Below are 27,894 nucleotides of genomic sequence, written 5' to 3' on the forward strand. Positions count from 1 at the left end.
ATGGAAAACATTAATTAAACACAACGTATATGCTGTATAAAATAAAGTGATGCTATAAAGTGAAGTTCGCTAGGCTCGAGGTTCGCGGTGTTCTGGTGTTTATCGCAGCCGCTTGATCGCACACGGAACTGACGAAAATCTTCCTTGGTTCAATTAAGGTAAAAAAAAGCCCAGTTGTAGTGCGTGTACATCCGTGTTTGCGTGTTTGTTGCGTACGTTCATTATTAGTTGGTGCATTTGCGAATGCAACTATTTTCTGGCGGGTGAGTTGAATTTCACTAGTTGTTTGCAGTTGTAAACAATTTAATTTACGGTACGCCTTCAGCATTGGCCGATAGATGGGGAGATCTACCCGAAATGTACGAAATGTGTGACCCCCCACCGTTAACGCGTAGAGACAGCAGTCACGGCAAGATTGAAAGTAGCATTGTAGGTGCGGCATTGGCAATGGCTGATAGTTCTTAATCGGGAGTCTTGGGCTCGAGGCGCAGCGAGCTCGTCTCTGGCGTAAACACCTGGACTAGCAGACTCCTCGATCGGATGACGTTGAAGTTTTCAATGCTTCCCTACTTCAATGTTCGCTCTTGTGGAGCACGAGTTTGGAAGCATTCAAGTGTAGGCACCAGGACCGGCATATCTGGTATTGAACGACGTTGCCTTTCATTACCATACGCAGCGTGAACCATTTCCCCTCACCCTCCCATTCTCTGCGCTTCGGCCGACTATGCTATTAATTGATAAAATAAATTGGAAAAGACATTAAAAAACAGTCTCCAATTCCCAAAACCGTGCTGCTGGAGAGTCACTTGTGTGTTGATGGTGATCGTTTCCCCATTTAGTTAACAGTTGCCACAACAAAAAAAACAAAGACAACATAAAACGTCAACATAAGATCGTTTCGAACGGCTAGAGAAACCTACCTGCACTAGGTTGGATGCAAATGTGCAAAAATACATGTTACTCAACCGCCGAGTAAGCTTAAAAACACATGTAACATAAGGCACGAAAGAGCTGCAGTAGGTTGTTACACCCGGTAACCAGCAGGCGACCATATCGACACCCTCCCTCAACCAGGCACCAGGCACATACTATCAACCGTCGAAAGTATCAATCGAAAAAAAGGCACAGCAGAAGCAACCATCAATAAACGGACCACGTACGCAACGACAAGAATCGGTGCAGCCCGCGTAGGGGATTTTCTTTGGCGTGTGTTGTTTTGCAAAAAACTTTTTTATACCTTGCGGGACCGTAAGGCGGAACTCTCAACGCCAGACTCCCCCCCCCCCCGGGTCCCGTTGCTGTTGCCCAAAGCACACGTCCCAGAACCGGTTACACGAGAATATCGCAACCTTTACGCACCCGCTTGCGACCGGGAGAGGTTCGCAAAGAGGAGCGCGCCACGAAAATGCTGCATCAACATGGACTGGAACACTGAACCCATTCGCGAAAGGCAAAGTAAACACTCGATCTTTGTAAAATTATGCCCGACTCAGATGGCTTATCGTGCTGATCGAAACCTTCTCCGCACCGGATCACGGGTTAATGTATGGCTCCTGGAATTCTAGATTTATTACCCTTTCGCTGGTTGAGGAATGATTTCATACTGATCTATTGCAGCACAGGTTGGCGCCCATCCCCGTCGACTTATACTTGCGGCTTCCCTTATCAACTCCATTAATACGAGAAAAGTCCGATAAGGTTAATTTGTAAAGCTCAAGTTGGGTAGATCGAGGTTGCAAGACTCTCCCGACCGCTGCAATAATACTTTTACTTTTACACAAACTATAGTGGATAATCGGTGTGTGTTATTTGGCTTTCTTTGGAGTCCCCGTAACCACTCTTTGCCCATGCCATTCATCATCGCAGCCTTGTTAGGACCGTAGGATGGATTGAAGGTTTCCTTCTCTCGCTTTTTTGGCAAAATCAACCGGTCCTAATGCGGAAGATTACATTCTATGCAGCACTGCAATCTTTTGCCTTGCCCGGGATTCCCTCAAATCACCATTCACTGAAGCAAGCAAGAGACCACCACCAGCGCTTCGGTGTCGCTTCGAACAGTCGTTGCCAGCAGTTAATTGCTTCCCAGATGTCTGTCCCTTTGCGGGAGTACAGTTGCTCAGCTCGCGATCAGCTCCCGGACGGGGGAGCCAGACGAAGTAAAAATTAAAATAAAAAGCAAACCTAGAAATTCCACAGAATGCTTGCGACTGGGGTTTTTTTATATAGAAGATATCAAGTTTAGTTTTGTTCAACAAAATTAGCTGAGTAAAGTAAATATCTCTTTAAATGACGTCTCGTGGGTTTTAAAAGAAACATTAAAATGATAAGGAAGGCAGGCAACGTTGAAAAAGGATACCCCGAGCCCCGCACCGGGGTTAAAGTTTGTTTTGTCTCACGCGAGATGCGAAACCCCGAAATTCCGATATATGTGCATGGCGTGCTGAACATTTTTATCTGCAACCTTTATTCCGACAGCATCCAGCGTCCGGAGGGGTGGGGTCCGCGGGAAAATACACCAGAAGAATAATCGATTTCAGGTGCATCCCTGCAGACAGACGATGGCTAGACAGGCAGACGGGCTCGCCCTCCTCCCCTCCCCGAAACCCGCAAACCCGACTCCAGTCTTTGCCTCGGGAGTGGCGAGAAGACAACCCGTGTGGGTGGGTGGACCAGAAGAACGAGAAGGGAGGAATTGAGAACGGAAGTGGGCTGGCTGGGTGGGTGAGTGACGTGGAGGAGCTTGGCAACTGTTTGCGCATGTGCGATGGCCTGTGTGGCCGTGTGGTTTGGCAAGCAGAGGGAGTTTTCCGGCTAGGCGGTGCCGAAAGGTTTTTTTTCCCCATCCGGTGCTTTCACGAGTCGCTGCCTGCGTTCATCGTCCTCGCTAGCGGTCGTTACTCGGGTGCAGCATAATAGTGTACCCAGATTGCGGTGAGTTTGAACCCCCGGAACCGCCCGGCGGGCAAGCGGTTTGCTACTGATCCGGCTGCCGCCGGTGTGGTCCGCATGCTAAAAGAAGCTGTGTTTTGTTTACGAAATCATAATTGCAACCAAACACACACACACATCGATTCAGCCTGTTGCAGGAAAGGGTGAAGACTGTTAAATACTCCATCGTCTGAGGCACGTTGAAATCGCGACGTCTTACAGGAAGTAGTTTGGAGCGAGTTTGGTGGTTCCGTGTTTATAAATACTATACAGCACCATAAAACGGGTTTTTCTGCGATGATCTCTCCCTGATCTGTGTTTTTCCGCGGAAGCTTGGCGTTACAGGGTATGGCGTTACGTGGGCGGGCTCTGCAGAAGTCGAAGTTTATCGAATTTCCTTTCGGATCGGTGCATCGGACCTGATAATAGATAACCATAACATACCGTAAACCCATGAGCTGGAGAGCCGGAAACGGAAGGCCTCCAGCAGAATTAACTCATTTCTAATGCTTCCCCTCCTCTCTTTTCCATCCGCAGACAATGGACGTTTGTCCCCGCAGTAGCAGCAGTAGCCGAAGCCTCCGGTGCAGCCGAATCCAACGCGAAAGGATGCTATTTTAGTCCGTTGCGGGAGTGCGACGCGGGGGTGGGCGGGGTTACAGAACGGATCGGTGGCGTTCGGTATCAGGCTCCATAAGGATGAACCTACCACTGGCAGTGGGTAGTACAGCGTGCTGCCGGTACGGAGCCGCTCCACCATCGGACGGTCCGACCGCAAACCAGATTGGATTAGTGTGATATAGCACTCGTAGCAGCTTTTTGTTTTGTTTTTAAATTGTTCTGTGTTGTTGAATTAATAGATGAAGTGTGGGCCGAGTTTGTAACGTTTGACGAGCGAAAAAGAAATTGCAAGAGAGACCGCTTACAGTAGGAACATTTCATCGCCCCGAGTAATTCCGACGAGCATCGTGAAATAGTGCAGCTTCGGCGCATCGAATATTGCGCGGTGAAACAGAGTACGATCGCGAAAAAGGGTGTTGGCAACGATGAGCGTGTTCAGTGACTTCCAAAGAATGTGGGTACAGCGGTTTCCGCAGAGCTCGCTGTCGGACGCGTGGGAGCAGGACGTCCGGGCCAGTCTCGATCGGCACAAGCAGAAGATCGCCGAGCTGTCCAAGGAGCTCGAGCAGGAAACGCTGTACGTCGAGTACCTGGAGCGGCTGCTCGGCGATGTGGAGAAGTACCGGGAGGCCGGCGGGGATCCGTCGACGCTGTTCGAGGCGAACTCACCTGCCTCCGCCGCCAACCTGCTCGGGACCGGAGCCCGCGAGTCGCTCGGCGGCGGCGGCGGCGGGTCGGGTACCATGGCAGACGGCGGTAAACCACCGGAAGATGAGGTAAGTTCACCCGCCAGCTCGTTTCGTTTCATCACTTCGGGACCGGTTGACCAGAACCTTTGCCACAGGATGTTCCCCTTATCTTACCGTTAAATTGATACGGCTTCCCGAGGTTCTTTTAAAATTTTGGGAGACTTCTTACATCTGCTAGGAAGGCATTCTTCACGTAGAACCTGTGTACAGGAAGCATCAACCGAACGATGTATCGTTTATTCTTCGACAGCACACCGTAACCGAGGGGTAATCCTTCGAAGAGCAAAACATTGCCAATCGATTAAGCACAATGCAGCCTCGGAAATGGTTTTAAAGGAAGCCCCCGGGGATTTACTGGATTGCGGTGCGCTGTTTTGGCTTGCGTTTCCATTTTTTTTCTCGATGAACGATTAGCGACGCTGATAAGCGATTGGAAGAGAGCAGCTCGTTGCCAAATCGGACCGGTCTCGTGTTTGCCAGATAACATAAGCCACTCAGGCCAGTCCGCTGTTTTGGCGGTGGGGCGGGCGGGCAACCGGTGTGGCAATAACGGTTTCGGTCGTTGGCTCGTGACCGGTGAAAAAAAGAGGTCATTGCGTTCGCCGATGCGAACCGGTGGACATTTAAACGGGTTGTGTTATGGAGTTTGATAGGTTTAAAAGTTTACTTTTGAAAAACCAACGAGAGCAATCGGTTTAGTGGCCGCACCAGCGAGTCCGGGCAAAGCATGCGAACGGAAAAGTGGGACGGGAAAGGAGGAAAAGAAAAAAGAAGAGCACCTTTGGGGAAAGTGTGTGCAGCGGTATTGGGTGATAATGAAGCGATTCAAAACCGAACCGGCCCAGTCGGAGGGGGCGGGCTGCATGGGCGGGGTGCGGGGTGGAAGTGGTTGCTGGTTGCGCTCATCGGATTCGTTAGGAAGCATAATTTTCGATCCGTTCCATGAGGGTCCGGGCCTCAGCGTTCAGCGTTCAGTAGTAGAAAACGCAACCGAAACGCGCTACTCAGTCCGCCAGGCTGCATGCCTCTTCCTCCCCCCGTTGGGGGTTCGGTTCCCCCTCCTCGCCGAGGGTCTGGTCGTGGCACATCTACGTGCAACGGTTGAAATGCTGACGCGGAAACGCTCGTTCGCGCTCGGCGGTGGGTAATTAGACCGCTTTAGCACGTACTTGGAAGTTTCACCCAGAGCACACACTAGCATCAGCAGCAGCAGCAGCAGCGGGTTTTGGTGCGTGTGTGCGTTATTGTTCGTAAAAGTGAGCGTGACCGTGAACAAGCGTGCACAATCTTGCTGGTCGCGGGTTTCCCTCCCTTTTGGGTGGGCGAGTAGGTGTGTGAAATGGTAGAGGGTGGGGGAGGAAGGTGCTTCTTTTGAGGACTTGCATGTCCCCGCCACCCCCCACACACTCGTGTTCCCCAATGCACACTGAATACAAACGCCAAGGGCCATCTCTGAACAAGAAAACAAACAGAGTTAAGGTAATAAAAGAAAAACCCACCCAAAACACACTGCTCCCGCTCACTTTCCGCGACTAACCAACGACATAAATGGCGCAGACTCTCGTCACCCCATGCAAAGGGAATCGAGTCTCCAATGATTTGATTTCCTCCTATCTAGCGTCTGCTTTTGTCAATCGACATGGGGCACAGTGGCTCCTTGTCCGATCTTTTAGTTTGACATTTCATAAAATCAATTTTCAATTTCTCTCTTCTAAATGGAAGAAGTAGAGTTTCATCAGAAATCTTCACAATATAACGTATTTCAAAGCACAATTGTAAGAGATATCGTCCTTGCAATTTTTCTCAAAGAGCAAAACACTGAGGTGTTTTGGTCTTCAAATATTAGCTTCGATTTAAAAATTAAATTTGAGATATTTATAAAACATTTTGTCATACATCTTTCCAAAGGAAATGCTGATGGCTATCTGGTTAATGTGTGAAAAAGGAAATATTATGACAGTATACACAGGTTTTGCAAAAATCAATAAAAAAACTTCAAAATTTTTGCTTAAAAAGTGTGAAACCTATGAGTTAGTACTTTTTTTTTAGTTAAACGAAACTCTTCGGGACCATATCAGAGCATAAATTTTACATGTTATCATTACTATTATTATTTATTTTTTCATATTGTTTGTCATTGTCGCTTCACAACGTTCAGTTACTTAAAAAAACTAACAAAGCGACAAGATATATCACACAAGGGGGGCCTACGAAATTTTAAGGTGATCCAGGAAAAACTTGCTACTTACGGAGTTATAGGGATTGAAAGTTGTATATTTCGATTCAACTGCGTTGAAAGTACGCGTACAGTATGCAATGGTTTGTGGGGGAAGGATTGGCACAGACAAAAAAGTTTTCAAAAATTGTTAGTTGCCTGCTGTGAATTTCTTGATAAAATCATAGTTTGATTGACCATATTTGAAGCATTAAAGTGAAATACAAGGAAAAGTAAAAAATGTTTTATGAATCAGATACATATAGGTTTTTATTTATCAAAAAACAATATCTGATTTTAATCAAAAACAACCGAAAACTGTGTGAATAATTGAGACGACCGGACCGCCCGCCCCCCTGCCTGTGAACCACTGTGCGGGGGACTGGGTGTGTGACACATTCGACAGCTCGATCACAAACGCGTTCGCGCACACGTACGACAGGCTGGACCAGTCTACTACAGGAATTGGATGTATGAATGCATGGTACGAAAATGGCCTCCAGTCCGCAGTCCCTTAGCGAGGGAAGAACAGCCCAGCTCATCGGTGCGGGATCTGCGGTGGATCTCGTCGTTGTCGTTGTTGTCGTCGTCGTTGTCGCAGCAGGTGAGCTGATCGCCGGCAACCAACACACATCGCGGTGGGCGCAAGGGCCGTCATGTGTGTGACATCGCCGCGGACGCGCCATTTACACTCTACTATCCGCGGGACGCGATGATAAGCACGGGTGGAACCAACACCACCGTCGAAGGGACGGCGGCTTCTCCCAGTGGACGGACGATATAATCAACTGGCCCGGTTTTCGGAACTCTCTTGCGTTCCCGACTTGTCGCTTTCGCGAGATGCAAAACCGGCCGCTAAGCAGTAGGCTCGGGTGTACCAGTTCTTGTGACGGGTTCCTAGAAACCGTGAGCTGGGTTTTATCCAGCGCTACAGCAGGAAGGTGCGGGAGATGAGCATTGAATAAGTGAAGAGGTGACTAACTGGACACTAAAGTCGTTTCCAGGCAGTAGCTGTTCTGACACAAGCCCGCTTCATACTTTGGACTTTTGCTTTGGATCAAAGTTAGTACTACACATGCCGCATTAGTACTTCTACCTGTTGCACGTAACGTCATCTCGTATTTGACCTTCTCGAAGAAAGTGTATGTTTTCGGTTCGCTAGAAAGCTAGAAAGAAAAACAAATCTCTCACACACACGCACACTGCTGCCGTAGTCAACTTGCCTCGCTCAGCAGCTGATAGCGGAGGGGTCTAAAAATTAAAAACGACATGAATCATCCCGGCCCCGAGCGAATGTTTGTTAAACATAGCGAAAACTCGCGTAAAACAACAACCTACCGACGAACACACTTCCTTGTAAAAAGGCGAGGGCTTGGCCCTTCGGTGGCAGGGAGTATTGTTTCGCCTTCGTCTTGGTGGTACACCGCAAGGTGCTACAGTACACTTACACCTACGACGCGGTTGAGCCTAGCTGGAGTGGAAAAGTAAGTTGGAAAAACACCTCCCCCCCACCCGCCGACGATGGTAAAAGAAAGTGCATTCAATGCCAAAAATGGAATACCTAACCTTTCGCCCTGGAGAACTTGCTCTGCTGGTGAAATTTACATTGCTCCCACCCGGGTTGAAGTTTTCCCTCTGGTGGTTTGTTGTTAGCTCGCGTTGCTCGTGGTTATTGGCGTGTATGTAACGTGGTGTTGAACATCGCTGCCAGCTTTTTTTCTTGTGCTTTCTTCCTCCGCATCGAAGTCGCTTCCAGCCAGCAGCTGGAGGCACGCGGTTGTAGGAGATTGTTGGTGTTGGTAACGCTCCCGCAGCATACACTTTGCGTTCGAGGGTTGCGAAAAGTTACGAATTAGCTTCAACAACGCGGCTACCCACCTTACACCGCATGCATGCAATGCCAGCCAAACTTCCTTCCTCTTCGACGACGTACACCATCATCCATCCAGTGTGTGCAACAACACAACACAACAACACAGCGTCAGTGTACGTCATCGAGATCAAGGAAGGGGAACGCGGTGGTGTGGCGTATTGGTGGCAAGCTAGATAAGAGGCGGAAGGAAAGATAGCGGGCCGTGGCCGCGATCCGCGGGGCTGGCGCGGGTGCAATCCGGGTGTGCGGGGAGAGGAGAAGGAGGAGGAGCAAATGGTGTGTACCCATCCGCTCGGGGCCTCGGATCTCGGCGGAGGTCAGTTGTATTTGAACTGCGTTCCGGTCCGGTACATTTCTTGCCGAGTTTCAGTTCGTTTCGTTCGTTTGTTCGTGTCGGTTTGTTTTTACTTTTCGTTTCTTTGGCCACTGAGAGTTCGTTCGCTGGCGGATTATTTCCAAGTGATCACACACCCGGGCCCGTCACGTTATCACACACACGCCCTACACCCGAATCACGCGCTAAACCACGGCTCGAAATTGGAATAAAAAAAATATACACCTCCTCCCTTCCCTACACACAAAAACACACGCATATACACACACACACATAGCGGTAAAGGGTAGGATGGGGGAAGGTTTTCGAAATCCGCGGCTTCGCGAGCTGGCTTTTCCTGCCGGGCGTATCGGTTTTCCAATCGAGATTAGGTGGCGTTACTCGTTACGTCGTGTGTGCCTTGGGTCGTTACGTCGCTCTGTTTTTGTTTTCTTCCCCGTCACGGTTGGTCGTCACGGCCCGACGACAGGCCGCCGCCCCGTTGCACACAACGCAACCAATTACCCAACGGGCCCGGGTGGATAAGGACATTAGGACAAGAAGAAAAAATAAATATACATATATTGAAAAAGAAAACCTAATCACACGACGATGCCCACCGCCTCTCCAATACCTCAACCATCGCATAACCTATCAAATTGATGTACAACTGCTCACCGCGAACGCACGTGGGTGTTTAAAGCGAGCAACCCTTGGGAGGAATGCGCAAACGCCTTGCCTACTAATGCCGCTGTCGAACAAACTGGTACAGCAAACAGCAAACATCTTTCAATTTTCGGCTACAAACAGCACTTACCGGTGGCGGTGTTTTCGGGTGATGCTCCAGCCAGTACACCAACGCCACCTTTCGAATCGGAAATTCAACCCCACCCCCGTGTGTTTCGTTCGAACTTCCTCATTAGCTGCAATCAACATATAAGTTTTTTTTTCGCGTTTCGGTGCCTTTGTTTGTTTCCCTATCTGCCAGCTGGTTCTCTTTCGCCTCCAATCGGGGGTTGGTTGGTTGCCCTATTGCTGCCAACCGGGGGGGCCCCCGGGGCCAGTAATCGCGCATCCCACTTTCCCTTAACAAAGCAGGAAGCGCCCGAGTTCCGTAACCACCACCACCATCCGCTATCGCACCCTGCATGTGTGGCTGCACCGACCCGTCTGATAGCTAGAGCAACACCCTATATCGCACTACAGCTCAATTCCCGAACATCTGTACAAAAGGATTGATTTCGAGCTATCCAAAGCTGGAGCGCCCGTTTGGCTCAGCGGTAGCGTGAGGACACACCACGCCAGAAGTCGTGGGTTCGATTCTCGACTCCCTGACACACACTCCCGGTTTTTACGAACAGCTGACAACTCCAAGCAACAATAATTCTGGTCGAATAGGGTCACAGAGAGATCTACCTGGAGAGAGAGAGATTAACGATGTCGTGCCATTAAGGAAGAAACTGTATCTATATAGTGATGAGCAGAATAACAATCCTTTTATTGAACCACATTGAACAGTCATCACAATGATTCGAACCTTTTTGTAACTCTCTTGTGATTTGAAACGTACAAAATGAGCTATATAGGGATAAATAATTCCCAAAAGTGTGTTAGTGAGTAACTGAAAGAGCTACTACTCGGCATAGAGATTCGAATACGTATCAAGGAATCGATTTCCACACAGGGATACGAATTTCAAACAGGTATTGGAATGTCAAGCAGGTCGCGAATCTTTTAGAATACCAAACCATGCATGCCGATTGACTGGTTATGCTTTATTTTATACCTTTTATGCGCAAAAACATCCTTTATCCTTTAGCTGACGATGGTAGGCTTCGATTCCCAGTCCTCGAATATCTCTTTTACTCACTCTTGGGATACAAATCTCTATTTGGGATTTAAATTCTTGTAAAGAAATCTTTTCGAAAAAGAAATTAAACAACCGGTACGTTTTGGAGGAATTTGGAAGTTTGGGATATAAGTACCGGAGGGCATCAAGCCGCCCGACAGAGGAAGCAACGGGAGAGAGACAGAGAGAAAAAAAAAGCTCATCCGCCCATCCATCCCATCCATTCAGCACGGATAGGAAATTTATATAATCAGTCTTAATTCAAGGTCTGACGAGGGAGAACACGTCCTGTCCTATCCCTCCTATCGCGGATGGAGTGTAGTGGCCCTCAGCGCGCGCGCGCGCAAGGTGCTTTATCGGGGCGGATGCTGGTGTTGGTTGTCGGTGGGTGGATCGGTTGTTAATGTAGGCCAGGCGGGACGGTGTGAAAAATTGCAGCCGCATACAGTAGCGCTGCAACAACCCGCGCCATTGAAGCTAACGAACTCGCAGGAGCGAAGTCCCATCAGTTATCTTATTCGCGGCCTCCCTTTACCTTGCACCTACCAATCTAGCATGCCCTTCTTCCATCTCCGTATGCGGGTGTGTGGGTGTGTGTGTGTGTGTAGGTTTATCGCCGTTCACATGTGTTTTTATCGCAGTGAAAACTTTATCTCGCCAATTCGCGAACCGCCTCGACTGACTTCGAGGCGTGAGTGTCGCACGGTCGTCGGCCCAGTTAGAAGTTTGAGTTCGAAAGTCAAACAATCGCGTAATGCCATTCGAGGAACGTGTAGCGAGACGACGCGGTTTCAAGGCAACAGTCTTTCAAAACAGTTCAGGTGAAAAGCCATACGCAGCCATCATCAACCAGTGTTCACTGCTCTCAGCTCCACAGCAAACCCTCTAACAGTGCTCTAGCGGTGCGGGAGTGCTTGTGATGCCGGAAATATCCGGCCCAGTGGAAAGCGGACGCAGAAAACGAGAAAACCAGACAACTTCCCTTGGCGGGAGACGGTAGTGAGTGCATTTTGCGTGACCAAGAGGCACCGTGCTTCAAGCGAACCGGAGAGAAGGGCAGGAAAAGGGTTGGTGCGGGTGGAGGTCGTAAGCTCACAAAAAAAGAAGGAAAAGAAAAACCAAACCCGATGTAGCCCAGTGTACGGTCTGCGTCTCTGCGTGAAACATGAAATCGAACCAAAAGGTTTCCGTATCGGATAAGATAAAGATTTGGAGCTCAAGGGTAAGTGGTACAGTGGTACAGTGGAAATCGTAGATTAAAATGGCTGGCAGGAATGAAGAGGGGGTTCACTTTTGGGTGCTGGGTTGACTGCCTGTAATGGAAATAACTGACCGAAGTCTCCCATGCCGCGGACCGAGTACCCTGCAATCAACCTACGAGAAACACAGGGAAAGGTATCTGGGGATGGTTCTCGAAGACTCAGGCAAAACAAATTCGTAAAGTGCACCATTGATCGTGATTAACAACCAATGGCGGGAGGGAAGGAGGAGGATTGAATATCCGCGTTGGCACGTGCTTACAATTACTACGCACCCATTAAGACTCGATCGCCATTGCTCTGATCATCGCTGTCCAAACTCAGCTGCCCAGCTGTTGCCTTCCCAGCGGTAGCTCAGAGGCTCGGGCCTGCTTAAGAAGTCTTGCCATATGGCGGTTAGCGATCAAGGTGGGATGAGTTGCAGCTTTATTGTTTCTCCCAAGCTTATGGTCGTAGTTAGCCGGTAGAGATCTCAATATACTTCAGCTACCGACAAATCGTTCGACCTACGCTGGGAATGTAATGATCGTTGTTTTCCATTCCAAAGCACAGCGGGGATTGCAATAATCCAACGCACCAGTCGTATCGGTATCCAATCCATATCGAAATCCTATCAGACGCGATGTGACGAGCTGTCGAAGTGACATTCCGCTTTCCGCTCACGCCACCCAGTGCTCACGACAGCTCAGGGTGTGAAACTCAGCATATGGGATATGCGCATTCCGTTTCGTGCGCCACAGCTCCGGGCTCCACTATTTACGCCATTTAGGCGTGGTCCTCCTCGGTACAGTAGTACCTCAGTGCCGTTTGTTTGTGCTTGTTAGGGGGAGGGGCGGGAAGAGAACTTCGCCGGATGAAGCAGCATCAACACCAACACCAAATGCTGGCGCGTGCATTAAAAGGTCAGCGTTGCTTAAAGGAAAACGCTGTCGGTGACTGTGAATGAACCACTCCTTCCTCGAGAGTTTTGGTGACGCGTGCACGCAGATGCCAAAGCGCCACAGATTTAAGAACCGCTGACTGAGCGCTATGCGCAATCGAGACCTCCGTCTCGGTGGTCTTCTGAAAGGGCGCCGTAATTGAATGATTCACCAGCTGCCCCGAGCGTGGAAGAGAGAAAGAGAGAGAGAGAGTGTGTGTGGCAGGGACGGCCACTGGACCGGAGCTACGGACTTAATTCTGTAGAAGAATGACACATAAAGTTGAATTCACAAACATACACTGGAGCAACCACGTCCGAAGTGCTGAAACTGCAGGCAATTCGGCGTCGATCGTTTCCATCGTCCGTGTCAATTGAATCTTTGGTAGAAGGAAAAAGGCTTTTTTTTCTGTGAGCAACTCTCTTATCTGAGCTGTCGCGTCACAGAAGTTACGTCGTCAGCAGAACACGATTCCAGATCCCCCGCTGACGGAGGGCCATGTTGGCCAACGGGGCATCTGGAGAACTCTTGCTACCCAGCGGCAGCTGCAAGGTTTGGAAAGAGTTCAGCCGAACAGTGGCGATATCTGGTGACCAAGTACCTGGTACTGGAGCTCGTCCCAATCTCTCGCGTAGCAGATAAAATGTCAGGCCTGTGTGTAGCTGTGCCGTCATGCTCCTTTGTGGGAGGTTTTGGATCAACTCGGGGTCGGACATTGGATCATGCACGGAGGGGTTCACGATACCAATGAAAAGTTTTATGACATGTGCGAGAATGGCAGCTGTGATATATATCCCGCGGACCTAAGCAGTGCTGCAACCACTACCAATGATGATGAATCCCGCAGCGCTGTGTACCAGTACCAGCGTGTCTGTCTCATCCATTCCGAAGCGCTATATGGCCAGGTCGCAATGGGTGTGGAAAGTTCACGGCAGTAGCGAGGAACGATAAAAACGAAATGATAATTGCGCGAGGTGTCCATAACGCGCCGTCGGAAGCGCCACCGTTTGGCGTAAGTCCCCCTCTCACTGCATTCGATAATGGTCGGTGCCCGGAGGGTATGAGGATGGCGGCGAGCTGGGTGGGAACTTGGTGCCCGGTGCACTCACTCGTCTTAGAAATACGAAACGCAACCAACTTCAAACCGTGTACGCCATGTTGTTTCATTTCGGGTAGACACTTCGCAGGAAGCAAAAGCAATAGTGCTCGGACCCCCAGCATGACGCATGTATTTGCGTAGCCACCATCGATTCCCCCCCACCGCAACCATTCACCGCCCGCTGGCTTTGCCACAGGTGTGAAACAGCACGTCTTATGTTTGATAACCGATAAGATAAGCAGCGTCGAGAGGAAGGGTATAGGTATGGCCTTCTTCTCGTTTTTTTTTTGCGCTCGCGTCCCCGTGGAACCGAGATACCGGAACAGTCTCGAAAAGCGCACGGTGCTCGAGGAATCGAACAAATTGACGCGCGCGCGCTATCAAACGGCTGCATTATTCGTCCGTCACCCTATCCTGTGCCCAAGTATTGGCTTGGTTTCTACTAGTGATGGAAAGTGTTGCCACCTCTCTATGCCTGTTCTTTGCATTTTCCTTCGAGCTTCGAGGGCCATAGTTTTAAACGATGAATACAACATTGCCTGTTGAGGTGGAGTTAGATGGTTGTTGTTAATTTGTGCTTTCACCTTTTGTGCTTGCAGAATCAAATCATCAAGGCGGCTCCCAGCAACCAGCCGGCGGCGAACGATGGCGACGGGTCGGCCGCTTCGGGCAGCGGCGTCGCCCCGGCCGAGGGCACCATCGAGCATGGTGTGCAGCTGCGGGCGCCGGCGAACCGTAACAGCCCGCTCAACCAGTGCATCAACGAGCTGACCTCGAACCTCCACAGCCGCCGGTGCGTCAGCGAGCTGGTGGCGGCCAGCTCGAGCGCCGTCGCTTCAATCAACAGTCAGTCACAGCAAGCGGAGTCGCAATCAACGGCCAGTGGAGGAGCCGGCCACCACACCAACGGCAATCAACATCCATCAACTGCCAACGACGGCACCGGTAGCAACGGCTCGGACGCGAGTGGTAGTGTTGGCTCTGCGCCCGACGAGACGCCGGCGGAGGGCTTGGTGCGCCCCGCCACTAGGACACGCAGTGCTAGTCAGAGTGAGGCGCAGCAGCAACAGCATCAGCAGCAGCAGCAGCAACAGCTGCTGTCGTCGCCAAGCCACTTCGTGACCGTGATCGAGGTGAAGGAGTCGAAGAGTAATGGTAGTGGTGGTGGCGGCGGCGGCGGCGGCGGCGGTGTTCCAAGAAGTGCTAGTGACAACAACGGGCTCGCCGCCGGTACGCCCGACGAAGCTGGCGGTGGCGATGCTGGGGCGGGCAGTGGGGACGGTGGTCCGGAGGAGGGTAGCTCGAGGGCAGTGCCGGGACCGGTGGCCGCGCAGGCTCCGGTCGCCCGGACAACGAACAACTACGAGAATGTGCTCATCAACACCGGCGGCGGGGTCAGTGTCGGCGGACGGTTCGGGGGTAGCATGGAGAACCTGGTGGCCGGCGACCCTCACCATAACCTGACTGGTGCGCCGCACAACAACGGCACCAGCAGCAGCAGTACCTTCCTCGATCCAAAGCATCCGAATCCGGCGGATCGCAGCAGCGACGGTGGGGGCACGTTCACCGGAAGCACCTCCATCTCCGAGCGCACCTCCCAGCTGCTGGCCACATCCGCCTCCAGCGCTGCCGACCTCAAGAAAAAGGTTCCCCCACGGTAGGTGCAAACACCAGCTCAAACTTTTAAAACGTGCAAAAAGAGTTATTAGTCGTCACAGAAATTTGAATCCTAAACAAGGATTCGGAACCCAAAAGAGTTAATGAGTGAGTAAAAGCCATAGAGATTCGAAACCCAAGAGAGAGTAAAAGAGTTACTAGTTGCCGCAGAGAGTCAAAACCCAAACTAGGAATCGAATCCCAATCTGTATGTCTCAGTTTGGGATTCGAATCACAGTTCTAGATCCGACTCTTTGTGCGGACTATTAACTCGTTGACTCACTCTTGAGATTCCAGCAGTGTTGTTCTTAATGGATCTTGTGGCGAGATTCATTCATATGAATCTTTTGCCTAGGATTCTTTCAAATGAATTCACGATTCTTTAGGGATTAGGTTCTTCAAACGTTTCTGAATCTTTCAAAACCTTAATGAATCTTCATGAATCTTTCACAGCTCTGTCGCGAAGCTCCACGATTCCCTTTTCCCACTTTCAGATCATCACTTTTCACCAGTTGATTGATCCGATGGGATTCATGAATCTCTTACAAGGCCCAGATTCGTTCAGATTCATAGATCATCTGAAATACACCATTCTAGATTCGAGTATTTATTTGAGATTCAAATCTCTACTTGGGTTTCGAAACTCTATGACGACTAGCAACTCTTTTACTCACTCATTCACTCTTTGGGAATTCGAATCGAGCTAAAACCCGCACCAGTACTCAAAACACAACACTGGATTTATTTAATCTTATGCAAACATTGTGCGTACCGTCTGTTGCAAGTCTTCCAGCATCAAGAAAAACAAACCGGAAGCGACTCTTCCCTAATAATTTACACTTGTATCAATAGCTTGATCTTTTGCGGCAACACGCACCAAGCGCGAAAGATGGCCGTGTTTTGATGGAACACGTGCGCGACCGTGTTTGCGTTCCATCATCCATATGCAGAAGCGGGCAGAAAATGCATCGGATGGTTGGAAAACTATCGACCGGCTCGATTCGGACAACAAAGGAGTCAAGGGAAAAATGGTCGGTTGTCGATATGTGCGTATGGCACATCTGGCTGTCAAGTGGGGATTTTTCCAACCCATTCGAACCGAACAAACCGAGCGTTGCGTTAGAACAACATCAAAATTCACGCTCTTTGGTGCATGAGATGCTCTGCACACCACGTGTGTGTTGGGAATTTTCTTTTGGCTCTTTAATATTTTCCCCCCGTCGGCAGTACCTCCTCCGAGATCTACCGCTACCAAAAGAGACAACAGAGATGAAGATTTCCTTTCAGCACGATGTGTCCCAGTTGTCGCGCGAAAACTCAACTCATCGGCATCGGGTTTTAGAGGCGACGGAGTGATTGTTTGGTTACAGATGACACAACGCCTCGTGTGACTCAATTCCGTTGGACTGCTTCGCTCAGCCAAGCAAGCCCAGCATGCTTACGTCACCACCGACGCATTCGTCAGAGGCGTGTGACGGCAGATACTCCGGTGTGTCAACCCGTGTCTGCTTGGGATACTACAAAAAGTAACAAAGGAAGTGCGAAAGTTTTGCCTATACAAGGACAACGAAACTCACACCCAGCCCCCTCCAAGGGCACACGTTCTATGTGGCTGGTTTTAGAACCTGAGCTGAAAGCTGCCTTCGTTGGCTAAGGCGCGCTCTAGTTCCTCAGGCGCATCGGCGCTCGTTCGCGTTCGTCGTCGTGCGAATGGCTTAGATGTTAGACATTTCCAAGAACGTCACCGCGTGCGGAAAGTCCCCGATATGAAATATGGTGGAAAACAGACCTGGCGGACGTAGTCATTCTCGGGGGGATTTCCTCGCAGCACCGGAGAGCGGAGGCCCACACCGAGGCAGACCGGCATGTGGTCATTTATTTATATTCCTTCTATGTTCGGGGTTTCCCCCACAATGCCAGACGGAATGGGAAGTAAACTTTTATTTGTTTTCCACCCACCTTTAACGGCAGCATCAGTGCTCCTCCACCCTCGTCTGCTCCTAACATCAACGTCTTGAAACTGTGTTTTTATTGGTGGCGAAATAGCACTACATCCCGCAACGGGTAAGCTTTTCCACGTCGGCACCGGTGCGGGAGTCTGCAGGCCGCATCTTGTGCAAAAACAGTATGAGAAGCATGATTGCCTCTCCCGTGAGCTCCCGTACAAAGATCATGGTGGAAAAGGAAGCACGAAGCTTCCGTGGATGAGGTAGCGGTGGAGAGGTTGATACCAAGAAGAAGACAAAGATTTACCAGCAGCATCGCACTTACGCCAAGTGTACTAGGTTAGTCAAAAAGTTTTGAGAGCGACAGCCTTGGAGCAGTAGCCTTTAATATTCCATCTTTCATATGAACTTGCTCTAAATGTCACTTCGATCCGGCAACTCAGTCGTGTATACAAGCGTTATGAACTTAACGGATTGGAGCGTTGCAATAATGAAAACATCTGAATATCGGTCTGTAATTAAATTCTTTATTTTGGAAGGTTTATTGGCAACTGAGCTCCGTAAAAAGATGATTAAAGTACTAAGAGAGTCTTCTCCTTCCTTTCCAATCATTCACTGATGGGTTTTGGAGTTAAGCGTTGCTGGCGAGTCACGCTCAGGATATCCAAAAAATGCATCTCACATGGAACAACTTGGCATATTTTGGCTGAGGTTTTTGGGGTTCAGAAAACTGTGTGTTCTAAGCAACATTTGGAGTGATCTGGAAAGAACGTATGAACTGTTTATGAAACTTTGATCTACCTTCAAGATCCTGAATCAAAACAAGAGGCTAAGGAGTGGCGAGAATCAGGTTCTTCGTGTCCGCAGCGAGTTCGTGTTCAGATATCGGCCAAGAAGGTGTAAGCGTCAGTTTTTTTGGGATTCAATAGGGATTTTGTTGGTATAATATCTTCAAACTGGTAAAACAGTCAACTCTGACTATTATTGTAACCTTCTGGACCAGTTAAATGGTTAAGTTCGTGAAAAAAATCAGTCAATTGTTGCAACATCTATCCTATTCGCCTGATTTAGCTCCCTTTGACTTCTGGCTGTTTTCACACCTAAAAAATCCTCCGTGGAAGGTTTATAGCCGTCGTAGAGGAGTACTTTGCGGACCTGCCAAAAAACCCATTTTCGTGATGGCATAACAAAGTTGGAAGATCGTTGGACCAGGTACATTGATCTTCTGGGAGACTATACTAAGCAACCTCCAAAAAAGCTATATTTTCATTTCCGCTTTCAAAACTTACTGACTAACCTAGTATTCATTCAGACCCTCCCTCACGATCGACCGCTCCGCAGTGTGGGTGACATTTTACAGCGCTTACATAACTAGCTTTCGGCTCGTGTTACGAGGCAATGGCGGCCGGGAGCGATTGTAAAATGTTCCCGCTAAACAACGCTTCAATGGTTTTTTACAAAGATCATCGGCATCGGTTTTGATTTGCGGAAGGGACGACAACGATATCGATTAGCTTCTCTTGGTTGAGAAAGCATATCGTCTTAATGCCAAGCGGCGCAAGCAGGCCCGATGTTGCCTGTGTCGTGACTCACTGCCATGTATGAGGTGCAGCCAGCTTTGTGGGCAGGAAAGTTTTCAACATCGGCGCTATGCTTTGGCGATTGTTTTTCGCACAAAGTTCTGCTCGGCCGTCGTGACGTGTGTGTGTGTGTGTGTTGTCGCGTACATGCTTAATGGTTGGATACTCTCGAACCTGCCGAAAAAACCGGCTCGCCCACGGGGGCATCCCCATTCCGTGCCGGGAGACGAGCGAGTTTGTCGCTAGCCGTCGAACAAGTTTTCGATCAAGCGAAGGGATGATGGGAGAGGGGCGGTCTGTCCTTGGCGGCCGTGCAGAGAACGCGATCTGGTCGCGAAAGGAGATCGTAAAAAGCTGCACCACCGACTTCCGCTGGACACACCAGGCCAGGGCAGGGCGTAATGCAAAGTGTGTGGAAGCAGGTGTCCGGTTAATTTCCTCCTTCGTTTTTTTTGCTTTCTTGTAGGTATGCTTCCTGCCTACCAGCTTAACGGTGTGTTGGTGAGGGCACGAACTCCTCTCCCCCCCGGTCCGGGTTGCATCCTGCCTCTTGTGGTGGTGGTGCTGGTTGGTGGCGTCTTTTGAGGTCACCAATGTTAGACGCCGGTGCCGAATTAGGCCAGTTGAGCGCCGGTTTGTTTTTCTCTACCCTCCGATTTTAACGACGCCGTACCCCGAATCTCACCTCGCCCGTAACAACGCTGCTCGCGTTGACCGGTGCAACAGCACATCCAGGAGAACTAGAAATGGAAAATTCACGCTAGGGCGTATCAACAGTCGGCCTGGAAAATTATTATAAGACTGTGTTCTTGGCCACGTCATAGATTCTGGAACTGTAATACAGGTTTCCGAATCATATAATGGAACACTTCAATCAGTTCTAGGAATGTTTTACATCGACACAGGAATGATGAAAACCTGCTTACGAAATTTGCAATCATATTATGGAACGGTTCATACATTTCCTGGAGGTACGGAATCTCTGAAGCAAAAACTAGATGTGGAGTTCTGTCGCACCCTACAAATGTCATCATTGGGTCAGTTGAACAAAAACATTTGGTTTCATTACCTTCTTTTTCCTGTGTTTGAAAGTATATTACCAGACTCTGGCGCAATGAAAACAAACAACATTGAGACCTGTTGCAACATGGCATTCGTAAGGCTCGAAAGAACGGTTCAAACCCCTATATACAACTTCACATCTTTTTGCATTGTTGCAGAGGGGAGGATTGCATACCTCCAGGAAATGTATGCAACATTCAATAATACGATTACAAACTTCCAGAGGAGGTTTATAGTATTCCTGTATCGAATTGAAACAGTTTACCGACTGATTCAAATATGCCGTACCCCTGTATCGGTGCGATGTTCCAGGGTTTCGATCCGTATAATGGAATGTTTCAACAGGTAGAATGAACATTTCTAAAGCTTAGGGGATATTCTCAACCGGTATCAAAGATACAAATTTAAATTGAATTAGTAGACGAGTAAAAATACATTGTAATTAATTCAATTAAACGTAGTTGATAGCGGCGCGGATCAAAGTAAACATACAAACTACAGCAAACGAGACCATTTGTGAGGTTGACAACTTGCTCCCCTAACCGGTTGCAAAGCTCTCCGTTTGGTATGTACATTTCCGTTAGCTGTCTGACACATTTCCACTATATGATTACAAAGTTCGCTAAACCGATTGAAAGTATTCCTTATGCTCTTGAAATGTTCTCTCTACCTGCATGAAAAGTTGTCTGGGATTGTTAAAGGAAGTTCGAAGCTGTATAGACAGTGGAAACTCTCTGTATTTCGCGGTTAGTTGCAATTGGAATAGAGCGTTCGTTTTATCAATCATTTCAACTATCTTTGCGCCGAGCGGGCCTCCGATGTAAAGTTGGTTGGTACTGTGCCTCCTTGGATGCTAGTGGCCGTGGCTTTCATCTCCCCCCTCCCCTCTCTCCGAGGTGCGCGATTTTTCTTCAAATCGAAATCTTTTCGCCCACGACGCTCTCTTTTCCACCGGGGCTTCCGTTCGGGGTTCACCGTGGCAGAAGGAAGGAAAAAGGAAATTGCTGCAACGTGTACACAACCTACCAATCCGCCCACCCTCGCCCCGTCTACCCCGACCCCTTGTCACATTCCCATGATCCATTCATCGCAACACACCGGTCTACCGAACCGGTAGCACCCTAGCAGCAGCCAAAAGGTGTGCCGTGGCCCAGTATTCCCATTTTCGCCATCGCTTCCACCAGTGTGTGGCAGCTCACGCAGCTAAATTTTTCACGGCGAGCGCGAGCTAACTCTCCCCCTCCACCCCCGTTCTCGTTCGTTTGCTGTTTGGAGCTGCTTGGGGCACGTGCGATAGCTAATTGGCTGGCGGCTGGCTGGCTGGCTGGCTAGCTGGCGGATTGGTACTGGAGGAAAAAAAAAATAGAGAATTATCTCGTAAATTTATGGAACTAGCAGCGCCTCAGCTGCTGCGGTCACGCCTGACGTGTGCCGCTCTTCTTCATCGCTCACTTGCGGAATGCTCTAACCGGCCTCGAATGGTGAGACTGACAGCTGGCTCTGCTACCGCCAAAGCCCACCGAGTTCGCTACATCGCATGTTTACCTACTATACTCCTACTTCAACCACCACCAGCCGGTAGGCAAAACATTGACGAAAACTTTAAACCAGCAAAACAATTCCGTTCCACCGGAGCTTCTGCTCGTTCCAAGGGCTACTGACGACAATTTCGGCTGATTAGCAGCCCTTCCGCTTGCTGGCTGGTGTCGTAATTTCTTCCCCAATGTTTCCCATCGTTTCACACAGTTCAGTCCGTCCGAATGCCACACCGTCCCGCCCTGGATTAGTTAGCAATCGGAGCAAAGCGTGAACGAATCGATTTGTGTCGCTTCTGGAAATGGAAGCACTGGAGCTAACGGATTCGGGGCTCGAAACGGAAGAACCCATTCTTCGGGAATTTCATCGCCGTCCGCACATCCAGTATGGATCCACCCGGATGAGCAGCATGCGGTTCCCAAACGGAACGGGATTCCTCACGCCTTTTGGGTGACTTTTTCATTGCTAAAGTGTGCGACGCACAAGAAATTGAACTGTCATTTGCCATTTACCGGAACAAAAACAACAGCATCGCCACAGAAAACAGATTCGTTTGGTTTTGTTTTCCACTCGGCTCCTACGCACCTCGCGCAGATCGATGAGATGGTTTGCCAACCCCACGCATATTGCTATGATTAGCGCTCATAACCCTCCAGCAAGTAAGCATGTAAGCTGGGGTACGTTAAAAGGTGAAACCGTGAGATTCGTCCGTATGCAACCCGTTCCGAGTGCACCTCTGTCGTGTGGTGATTTGTTTCCAACAAGTTTGTGTGGAGGGGCGGAAGAAGACACAACTTGTATTAATACGTGCGTCACTAAGAATGTCGGCTTCGATTCGCATGGCAATGGCGATTGAAAATATACACGATGTCCAACATACCCCCGTACACTTTTCAATCGAACCATAGTGGACACAGTACAGTTCGTACTTTTGGGATGGTAGTTACTTTATCGTACGATATTTTTTCAGACGTCAGCGTCAGTCAAATCGCATACATTTTGGCCTGTCAAAACCTGACGCGGTAAAGCACTGAAACCAGGCTTACTCTACTTATTTTTTAAATAATTTTTAACCCACACACGACATAAATTCACTGTTCATATTTAATAAAAGGCGAAATGTCCCGAGATGAGATGAAAAAAAATTGCTTTCACGGCATGCCAGCAGTATGTTTGTGTTTTCCAATGAAAGCTATTTGTGCTGTTGCCGTCCCAGGTTGTTTAAAACTACGGATAACTAGGTCATAATGGTCCAAGGATTTCCGTATATTAATATTGCTAACTTCAATTTTCCAAACACTCTTACCCGGCTTGTTGTGCCGCATGATTTTATCCGAAAAGGGCAAAGTCAACGTTCTACGCTCTGTAATGCGTTAATTTGCGGCTTGTCGAGATCGCAAACATAGGAACCATGTAGCGAACGGACGATAAGGCGTTTAAACACTTCTTACCACTGATCCATAACTGATAACACGGGTAAATTAACTTTTCGTTTTTATTCAGAAAAACTTGACTGCCAGCTCGCCACAGCTCAATTTAATCAATAATGTTGAGTGGCCATATTTGCTATCAAATGCAAACAGGCACAACTTGTCCACTGTGGCCCGTTTCATTGCCGGCAGTCTTTCAAATTTGAGAGGAAAAAGTCGTTCGTGGCGCATGAAACGGCGTTTTGTTGAAAATTGAATGAAAACACTAAGCACTAACATATAACCTAGTGTTACGAAATAAGTGATGTTTGAATTCGTACGTGACTATATTGAACACCCGTGTATGTTGTTTGTGTGTTTTTTTTTTGCAGCCCACCACCGAAGTTTGTCCGGCGGGCGGCCCCAGTCGAACCGCCGACCGTGCCAACGATGGCCATGCAGAACCTACGCAGCAAAGATGGCAGGACGGGCGGGCGCGAGAGCAGCTTGTCCGACACCCCGGGCACGCCGGAGAGTCCGGGAGGGGCGGCGGCTGCCGGTGGTTTGAGCAGCTCGCTGGAGCGCAACGTTAAGCCATCGGAAATCTACCGCCAAAAGTCGTCCGACTCGCTGGACGTGAAGCTAGCCGGTGCGCACGGCCGGTTGCCCAAGTCGGACAGCTTGAAATCGAAGTCGTCCAGCACGGACAGCCCGACCGGATCGCTGGGGAAGGTGGCCGGCGCATCGCCGACCGGAAGTTTGAGCAAGCTGCCGACGGCGATGAGCGGGAGCGGGGGTGGAAGCAACAGCGACAGTCCCACCGGTAGCCTCGGCAAGGTCGGTACACCGGCGGGGCAGCAGCATCAGCAGAATCACCCCTACCATCATCACCACCACCATCACCACCAACAACAACACCAGCAGCAGGTTGGCTCGAAGGAGTCGCTCGCTTCGACGGGAGGAGGTGGCGTTGGCGAGGGCGGTGGGCCTGGGACAGCTGGAGGGTCTACCGGTATTGGGACCATATCCGAGCGGGTAAGGGGGGGGGGGGGGGGGGGCATGGGGGGCAGTAGAGCTGGCCCGATTAGCTAAGAAAACTAATCACACTTTTTTCTCGTTCTTCAGATCAAAAGCTACGAATCGATCTCGTCGCTCAGCTCGGACAGCATGCGGGCGGGTGGTGCGGGGTACAACCAGCAGCTGCAGCAGCGCGAGCGAGAGCGCGAACAGGAGCACTACTACGACACGGTACCGCTGGATAATGGCGACGGCGATTACGTGTACATTCAGCCCGGTGGCGTCGGCACGGGAACGACCGGCTCGAGCTCCAGCCGGGACGATATTTCGGCGGTCGAGAACGCCAGCACGCTGCTGATGCCGTCGCATCCACGCAGCCACAACAGCAGCCAGACCAGCGTCCAGCTGGAACCAGAATCTCCGGGCCGCAGCAGCAACTACGTGAACATCGAGTACTTCATCCAGTGAGTGCAATCGTGAGCCAATCGTTGTTCGGCTAGCCCAACTAACTTGCCGCTCCTGCTTAATCTCTTGCAGCTCCAGTCAGCACCACGAAAATCACAGTAGCTCGCTCGACAGCGACGGCGAGGGGGACGGCGTACCGCCCATGCTGATGCGGGCCATTTCAACCGACACGGACGGTGGTGGTGCCGGTGGTGGGGTCGCACTCGAATCGGTCGGTGGCGGCGCACCCGGCAAAGGAAGCGGTCTGTTCCGGAAGATATCGGTAAGACCGGTCATAGTTTTGTTTGTTTCGGCTGCCCATTGACTCACGATCACGATTGTCTTTGCAGAACGCCAACCGAAACACCATCATCCGGCACATCGTTACCAGCATCATCACCAGCGAGACGCTGTACGTCGAGTGCCTGAACAAGATGAAGCAGTACATGAAAGCGATCCGGGCGACGCTAACCACTTCGCAACCTGTGATATCGGAGGAAGAGTTTCAGACGATCTTCTTCAAAATCGAGGACTTGCACGAGGTGCACAGTAAGTTCCTTGCCGAGCTGCAGGACCGGCTAGCGGCACCGGACGGCGATCCGGGCGCGGCGCCCGAAGGCCTTTGCGTGGGCGAACCGTTCCGCCAGCTGGCCGCCCAGATCCATCTCTATGGCGCCTTCCTGCACAACTACGGGCGCGCGATCGATACGGTGAAGATGTGCAGCACCAACAGCCAGCAGTTCAAGGAGATTGTCTCGAACATCGTGTTCAAGAACCAGAACGAGCAGAAGCTCTCGCTGGAGGAGCTGCTGCACAAGCCGGTCGCGCGCGTGCAAAAGAACGCGCTCGTCCTGGAGGACCTGCTCAATCAGACTCCCGAGCAGCACCCGGACTACCATCCACTGCGGCAGGCGTCCAAGACGATTCGTAACTTCCTTTCCGAGTTCAACGTGGTGCAAACACGATCCATGTTCCCGGTGAGTGCAACATCCACCAGGAAGGTGTCGTTGCTTATGTGTAGTTTTGATTTTATGCTTATCTCTCTCCTCCCTCCCCACTTTAGAGCGAAGACAAGGCTCTGCGACGGCTGGTGAAGAACTCGTTCATCGTCGAGCTGGCGGACGGACACCGGAAGCTACGCCATCTGTTTCTCTTCAACGACGTGATCGCGTGCGCCAAGTATAAGGCCGTCGGGCGCGGCGGTGGCGAGCGGAACGGGTTCGAGTTCGAGCTGAAGTGGTTCATTCCGCTGCGTGACATTTTGATTTGCGAGGAATCATCCAACGACCCGAAGGAAACGAGCCCGATCAACATTGTGCACCTCAAGTCGCAGGCGTGTACGGTGCGTGATCAGATCCTGCTCGATGAGAAGGATCGGCCGGGCGGCTCCAGCCGGGCCGGCGACAAACACCGCAAGAAGTTGGCCGACCTCGAGGCGCAACTGGTGCTCGCCTCGCCCAATCTGGTGTTCAAGATCGGCAACAAGGCGACCGGCAAGACGCTCACGTTCTTCCTCAGCTCCGACTTCGAGCGAACGCAATGGATCGAGTCGATTCTGTCGCTACAGGTACGCAAAGCATCCGGGGGGTGGGACTGTTGCTCGCGATATGATTTGTACCATTTCTCTACCCCGTTTGCCTTCTCTTCGTTCACGCAGCAATCGTGCAACCTGCCCGGACACATGCCGGTGCAGATTTACGACCTTCAGGCGTGGATCACCGCCTGCCAGGCGCTGATCAAAACGGAGATGGGCTCCTACCTGATGCGGAACGCGCGCGACGAGAGTCTGCTCGTGGGCGACCTGCACCTTACCATCCAGGGGCTCGCCGGTCTCGAACAGCCGTGCGATTTGTTCGTGTGCGTCGAGATCGACTCGTACGGACACTACTTCCGCAAGGCAAAGACGAAGCTCGTCTGCTGCAGCGCCACCCCGCAGTGGAACGAATCGTTCGTGCTGGAACTTGAGGGCAGTCAGAACCTGCGCATCCTGCTGTACCAGGATCACGTCCAGCGGCCAATACTCCGGGCAAAGCACATCCTCAAGGTTTGCTCGCTTCGCGTCATTTATGTCTTTTGTTATATTGGTATTAACGTTTTGTTTACTTCTCTTCTTTGTAGCTGAGCCGCAGCTGGCTGCAAGAGACGGCCACCCGAAAGGTGCTCAAACTGTCCGAGACGCTGAGCATCAGTACGGTGATACGGTTCGTGCCAGGTGAGGTAACGCTGCGTCGTGTGCCCACCTCGAAACCGGGCGCCCTATTCGGAGCTAAGCTGCAGCAGGTGATCAAGTAAGAGTTCTTCCATTGCCCGCCCCGCTGACAAGGAAAGACACATTCCTAATGCTTACTTAATTTTACTCATGCAGACGGGAAAAGCGAGACATTCCGTTCATCGTGAGCGCGTGCGTGCGCGAGGTCGAGCGGCGCGGCATGACCGAAGTAGGCATCTATCGCGTGTCCGGCTCGGCATCGGACGTGGCCAAGCTGAAGAAATCGTTCGAAACGAACGCGTACGAGGCGGAGCAGCTGCTGAAGGAGGTCGACATCCACTCGGTCACCGGCATACTGAAGTCGTACCTGCGCGATCTGCCGGAGGCCCTGTTCACCGACCAGTATTATCCGAAGTTCTTCGAGGTGTTCAATCGCCACTCGAACCTGAGCGAGGCGACCCGCATCCAGGAGCTGCAGCGCATTTTTGTCGAGCTGCCGCAATCAAACAAGGCCACCATTAACCTGCTTCTGGATCATTTGATGCGGTAAGCCTAACATAACCGTATTTTTTTAACTACCTATTGATGTTTTGTATTGCTCCTCTCCAGGGTACACCAGCAGGAGATAGAAAACAAAATGTCGCTGCACAATCTGGCAATGGTGTTCGGTCCGACGCTGCTACGGCCAGGGCCGTCCGCCACCAAGCAGAAGGACCTGCTCGAATCGAGCACAGCAGATGTGATGACGCAAGCCGGCATCCTGTACAGCTTTCTACAGGCCCGGCTGAAGTAGACTAACCAGTAGCAGGGTCATGGCGCCGCCGTGTGGCCAGAACTGATTTTTCTTAACACCTTCCCATTTCTCACCGACCACACATCCATCAAACCCCAACCCCCTCCCATCCCTCCATCCCCCTCTCCACCATCAGCCTCACACCTGACCCTAGAGCCCTCTTGCTCTATGAGCCTTTCAAAGAGTCCTTTTTTCGCTGGCGCCCGCCGTTGTAGCATTTGCCGGTGCAGGTGAAAAACGGACGATGAGTTAAAAACAAAAGTGGTAATGCAATCTTTAAGCAACTATGGCATCTAATTAGACATTATTATATACTTAAAACCATTGATATATTGATAATGAAAAAAACGAGTCAAAACAAAGAGCCTAGCATTGAAGCTAGCAGGTAAATTAAAACGCCCACACATACACACACA

The 27,894-nt window shown here is 50.4% G+C and overlaps 1 protein-coding gene across 1 annotated transcript; it reads left to right on the plus strand.

The window, feature by feature from the left end:
* On the plus strand, window positions 1–27,894 carry LOC131269646 (uncharacterized). The gene is made up of 13 exons (XM_058272114.1): window positions 1–263; window positions 3,466–4,325; window positions 14,426–15,483; window positions 23,408–24,050; window positions 24,141–24,496; window positions 24,570–24,685; window positions 24,734–24,759; window positions 24,827–25,453; window positions 25,540–26,043; window positions 26,134–26,520; window positions 26,595–26,764; window positions 26,842–27,231; window positions 27,295–27,894. Exons 2-13 carry the CDS (start codon window positions 3,975–3,977, stop codon window positions 27,476–27,478), a joined length of 4,812 nt encoding a protein of 1,603 aa, XP_058128097.1. The 5' UTR covers window positions 1–263; window positions 3,466–3,974; the 3' UTR covers window positions 27,479–27,894.

The sequence above is a fragment of the Anopheles coustani genome, chromosome X (assembly GCF_943734705.1).
Source record: "Anopheles coustani chromosome X, idAnoCousDA_361_x.2, whole genome shotgun sequence".
NCBI lineage: Eukaryota > Metazoa > Arthropoda > Insecta > Diptera > Culicidae > Anopheles > Anopheles coustani.

Coding starts and splice junctions, on each gene's coding strand:
- LOC131269646 (XM_058272114.1), top strand. CDS start 3,975: ATGAGCGTGTTCAGTGACTTCCAAAGAATGTGGGTACAGCGGTTTCCG. Junction 25,454..25,539: donor AAACACGATCCATGTTCCCG/GTGAGTGCAACA, acceptor TCCCCACTTTAG/AGCGAAGACAAGGCTCTGCG. Junction 26,044..26,133: donor AGTCGATTCTGTCGCTACAG/GTACGCAAAGCA, acceptor TCGTTCACGCAG/CAATCGTGCAACCTGCCCGG.